Source organism: Mesocricetus auratus, unplaced genomic scaffold (assembly GCF_017639785.1).
Source record: "Mesocricetus auratus isolate SY011 unplaced genomic scaffold, BCM_Maur_2.0 Super-Scaffold_100007, whole genome shotgun sequence".
NCBI classification, from domain to species: Eukaryota; Metazoa; Chordata; class Mammalia; order Rodentia; family Cricetidae; genus Mesocricetus; species Mesocricetus auratus.
The window spans coordinates 52,355,054-52,361,053 of NW_024429191.1; the positions used below are offsets into that span (position 1 = coordinate 52,355,054).

At 35.7% G+C, this 6,000-nt stretch overlaps 1 protein-coding gene across 1 annotated transcript; it reads right to left on the reverse strand.

Moving 5' to 3' along the window:
• Nucleotides 1–2,245: 2,245 nt before the first annotated feature.
• LOC101824855 (olfactory receptor-like protein I9) lies at nucleotides 2,246–3,190 on the reverse strand. The gene has a single exon (XM_005067420.2). The coding sequence runs from the start codon at nucleotides 3,188–3,190 to the stop codon at nucleotides 2,246–2,248; it is 945 nt and encodes a 314-aa protein (XP_005067477.1).
• Between the last annotated feature and the right edge of the window lie 2,810 nt (nucleotides 3,191–6,000).

The following is a 6,000-nucleotide window of genomic DNA, read 5'->3' on the forward strand; positions in this document are numbered from 1 at the left end:
AAGAACTATATTAAAATGCTGCAACATTATTAAGGCTAAGAAGCCCTCATCTTAGATGTTTGCATTTCTTGGTTATTGTGAATTGAGTAACAATGAATATGGATAAGTAGGTATCTCTGAGGTAGGATATAGAGTCCTTTGGAAATATGTCAGGAAATATACAAAGGGATAATATCTATTATTTTTATCATTTTATTATTACTAAGTAATTTATTTTTAAATTTTAATTAAATTGCAATCACATCACTTCCCCTTCCCTGTAATGCATCCCATAATCCCCCTCATAAAGCAATAACCTTTTCTTTTATTATTGTCACATAGCTATTATCTATCTGTATGTCTATCTATTTATTTATCTATCTATCTAAAACTACATAAATACAACCTGTTGAGTTTGTATTTGTTGTTTGTGTGGATATAGTCTCAGGGCTTTCTACTTTGTGTTGGAAAACCTAACAGGGTTCATCCCTTGAGAACCTAATTTTCTCTCAACAGTCAATAGATGCCTATAGTTCTTAGACTAGGGATGGGACACTGAGATTCTTCCCTGCTTCTGTATTATCATATCTGATAATATTGTTGTTTTCAGGCATTGGTCAAACAGACATTCTAAGAAAGACAGTCACACAACATACTTCCTGGTGTTCTGACTCTCACAATCTTTCCACTCCTTTTTTCTGGGATGTTTCCTGAGCATAGGAGGCAGTAGCTATGTTGCCAATGTACCCACTGAGTTGGGGCTCACCACAGTACATTGATCTTTGCATTGTGTGCAGTTGTGACTTCTATAAATTATTTTTTGATATTTTCACACATGTATATAACTCTCATCCCTAATTCCCTAAGCTCCTGTCATATCGTTACTCCTCACATATTTCATTTCACATTCATGACTATTCAATTTGTTTTGATACTTATTGAGATTAATGAGTACAGTTCATGTAACCATGGGCTTTGAGGTATCTGTTATAGTCTGGTTGGCTCAGTTATGAATATGCTACTAAAGATGGTGGTTACCCACTCACAGAGGCTGTTAACAATTAATAGTTATGTAAAACATGATGGGGCCTCTATCTTCTTTAACTTATTTCTTTTTTCCTTTTTTAAAACATTTATTTTATTTTTGATAATTTCATAATCTTTTAGACATAACTGGGAATAGGTAACATTAGCAATATATATTATATGAGGAAGTCTTAGAATTTAATAAAATCCACTATGTGTCCAGAAGCTTTAATTCGATATAATCCCATTTGCCTCTTTTTGCTATTGGTTTGTGCTTTTTTTGTTTGTTTTCTGTGTTCACCCCCAAATCCTGAAGCTTTTTCTCTGATGTTTCATTTTAATAATGGTCTTCTACTTCTATGTCTTATGTTTAAGACATCAATTCTTGAATTTCAGGGTTTTAATAAAATTTTATTACTATGTTTTATTTTTTGTTATTTAAAAGTTTAATATATTTTTATCACATTCTCCCCTACCAGATCCTCTTCCCCTCCCTACTCACCCAATTTTAAGTTCTTTCTGAGAAAAGGCCATTTAAATACAACAACAACTCTCCCAATCCAAGAAAACAAAAGAAAAACATGCACATAAAGATAATACAAAACAGAACAAAACACCAAATTTTAACAAAATATTTTTACCTGACTTGAAAAAAATACATAAATATTTACCTGACTACTGATAAATAACAAGTATAGAAAAAAGTACAATAATCACAACAATATACTAAAACCTGTTAGAGTAAAGGAAGGCTATACAAACAATATAGACAATGGAATAAAGATAGAATCTAGGGAATTAAGTGATGTAATTATCAAATGGCAGACTGAAGAAAGAACACATGAAAGATTGGAAAAGGAATGGTGAGTTAAGATACTTGGATGTTATTAAGTACTGATCTGAGATCACAGAGTATACATTTATAAGCATACAATCACTGCAGACATTTGGACAAAGTGAGAAAAATCTTGGAAAAACCATTGGGATCAGAAATGATTTTAAGTCTACTCTACAACTTCCAGGACCACCTGGACAAGACAACAAGTGCATATTTGGGTACCCAAAATTTATTTCCCAAATTCATATCCTCCTATAAACTCCCTGTGTTTTGTGTAATGAAAGTTATATTGTGGGATCTTAAAACAGAAGCATTCACAGTGAGGAAAACTTCTGTAGCAACATCCTATGTTGATATTAATATTTTCTAGAAGAAATTATATAAAAGTCTGACATTTTACCATCATAGGAAGGAGGAAATTTGCTTTTTAAAAACTACTCTCTCTAATGCCTCCTTCATGTCTCTGTTCCTGAGGCTATAGATGAATGGGTTCAGCATGGGAGTTACCATTGTGTACATCAAAGACATGACAGTCTCCTTCACAGGAGAGTTATTATCAGAAGGACATAAGTAGAGACCAATGACTGTCCCATAAAATAGTGACACTACAGACAGGTGGGAGCCACAGGTAGAGAAGGCTTTACTGATACCTTGTGAAGAAGGGACCTTGAAGACGGAGGAAATAATTCTTGCATAGGAAACAATGATGAGAAGGAAAGGGAGTACAACTATAGGGCCTCCCAAGATAAATATTGCCAATTCATTATCATGAATGTCAGAACAAGCCATTTTCAGTAGAGTAGACATATCACAGAAATAGTGGGGGATCACATTGTCCTCACAGAATGATAATCTGGCCATGAGCAGGGTGTGCAGCATGGCATGGAATGTGGTTAGCACCCAGGACAGCACCACCAGACTCACACAGAGCTTAGGACTCATGATGCTGGTGTAATGAAGGGGGAAGCAGATGGCCACATAGCGGTCATAGGCCATGGCCACAAGGAGGAAGTTCCCAAGGTCTCCAAAAAACAGAAAGAAGTATATCTGTGCCAGACAGCTTGCATAGGGGATGGATGGGTCTTGGCTCTGCATGTTCTGCAGCAATTTGGGCATTGTGACAGAGGAAAAACAGAAATCAGCAAAGGACAGATTGCTGAGAAAAAGGTACATGGGTGTGTGGAGATGGGAGTCCAGTAGGATGAGGATGATGATGATGAGGTTCCCCAGGATGGTGGTGAGGTACATAGCCAGGAACAGGACATAGAAGAGGTGCTGGTGTTCTGGGGAGATAGGCAGTCCCAGGAGGATGAATTGGTAGAAGACAGTTTGGTTCCTTCTAATCATTTGTTTATTCCAATGCCTTTTTAGAAAACAAAGTAATAGTGCCACTTAACTTAATTCCAAATGAAGATGAAAATATTTCAAATTTAATAGAAGATGTGACAAATTTACATACTCTAGAAAACACTCTCACAATATGCATGCTTTCCAGATCCACATATCTATATCAATATTTTTAAGGACTTATTAAACTCTATCTAACATATTTCACTAGCAAGTCCTCTTCTAAGCAGTTTCTTCTATGTGATTCTGGCATAAAATAGATTTGTTTTCTTACACTTACCTGATTATTATCCTAGACAAGTTGGATTGCCTCATATTTTATCATTCTCTCACAATATGATGGATATAATGATGTTTTTCATTATCTCTCTCTCTGTTTGTCCATCTATCCGTTCATATGTACATGTATCTACTGCTCCCAAAAAATGTGTATACTAAAGTTTTAGATTGGCACTTAAAAGTTATTTGTAGGTTTACTTCCAAACTACAGAATATATATCCCATCTTTAATTAATCATCTTACATTGGGTGTATCAAGATTGTCAGTGTGAAAACAGATTAATTTATTTCTTTTACTTTAATCTAGGGCATTCTAATTAGAACATTGTCTTGCAAACTTTTGCATTCCTCACCATAAGAGTGTTTTCTCAGAACAAGGCAGCATCTTTTGTCTCCAAAATATGACAGTAGATTCATAATTTATGACCTATTTCTCTGCCTCAGTGCCCTCTTACAGTATTCTTCATTAACACTGGCAATCTAATATGGAAATCTGTTTCTCTCTTTTCTAATAAATGTTTGAAGGAGGTATCATTGCTTTTAAGATAAAGGCACATTCTTTTCTTTTTGAGTACATAAATGATACTTTATTGCTGGTCTTGCGCCCATCTTTCAGGCCACAGTGACTCTTGCATCCCACTTGCTCTATGGATGACTTAAGCCATGATTTCCAGTCTCCATTCTTCAACACTTGTTCCTTGTGACTGTTAACTTCTTCCTGTTGCTCATGCATTATCTGACTTATTCCTACTAATCCTTCATTTATGATACTGCTTGCTTGGTAAACTTTTGTCTACCTGCCAAGACCTGGTAAGTCCTACTACCTCATTCCAAAGCATCCTGTACTCATCCTACAGCCTTTGGTGCTCCTGATCACTGGTTTACAGCTGACTTTCCACTGGAATTCAAATTCCATGCAAGAAAAATCATGTCTGCTTTTATCTTATAACAGGGCCAAACTTGGCATGGTGCATGGATGTGACCAATGCTTCCTAAATATTTCCTGGCTGTAATGCAGGCTGAGTTATAGATTCTTCACCCTTACAGACAGAAAAGTCTCATTAAAGTTTGAATATACACACTTGTTTAAACTTTGCAGAATTCAAACTTACTGAGTTCACCACTAAAATTTGGACGCTATGTGATCAAGTTGAGAAAGGTAATTTTGTATTTACTAAACACTGAGGATATCATGATATGACTTTTTTCAGCAAATCTGTTGACTAAACTTGCCACAGAGGATGTCGCTAATATTAATGTAGAATACCAATATGATGAACATTTTATAAATTATTGAAAATACAAAAGAAACATGGTATGTACATAAGTGCAAAAATTATCTTGAGTTCTCCCTCCTATACACATATCATAAACTGGTGGATACTTTCTTAATTCCTGATAACAAGTCTTTGTAAGTGCCTGTTCTTAATGTTATCAGGAAGATATTCTCAATATTATTAATGTTGTAGTCAGTAGACCTAGAAAATCACTCTTCATAATATGACAAGTCTCATGAAGCAAGTTGAAGGATACACAGGAAAATGTGCAGGCTGCCTATACTCTTCTTAAAGACTCAGGAGCCTGATTCTGTAGATATTAGACCCTCAGTTTCCCAGGATGTCTAAGCTGCATCCTTAAAATAAATTACCCTTTCTGTTCTGTTTTCTTTCAGATAGTTTTTAACTAATGAACACCCTGGCACGCTTTAATCTGTCGAAGAAGGAAAGGGAAGTGCATTAAGAGACATGTGAGGCTATGTATATACCTCAAGTGTATAATATGTGGCTAGCATATCTTCCATTCAACAAAATCACACAGAAGAGACCTTCAATCTGTTGATGGGTATTTAATGCAGGTATATTAATTGATGTATACTTTAGAATCATGTTTCTGCATTTTAGAGGGATGATACTTGTAGGAAAAACCACAACCCAGTTTCCCACATACTGCTTCCCCTGTGGATGACATGTCAGGTGTAGTATCAAGTGTCTAGAACCACAGTGCTACTATGGAATATGAGAGGTGGAGATAAGAGAGATTGCAGGCCAGCCAGACATATGCTATGGCAAACCAGAAAATGCTATGTATTGTGAAGTTGAGTTCACAGATGATTGGTGTCCTTTGACTTCTACTTTGACAGAGACAGACAAATACAAAGAGAGATGGAGAGATAGAAAGACAAAGACATACATAGAAAGAGAGAGGGACAGAGAGGAAAAGAGAAAGATTTGAAAACCAAAGAACTACAAAACTGATCCCCATGTAGTAGTGCAGACTTATGTCCCAACACTTGTGAGGCTGAGGCTAGAAGTCACCATGAGGTAGAAGCCAACATGGGAGTGAGTCACTCTCCACAAAATCCAAAACCCCAACTAAAGAATGGAAATAAATTTCCAAGACCAGTTATTAGCTTGAAATCATATGATTTGGAAGAAAAATTGAAGAATGAGGAATTGTAAAGCCCCTCATGAGTACTAAATTTTTTTATCAATGTTGATTACAAAGCATATGACAATCACATGATTCAGAGA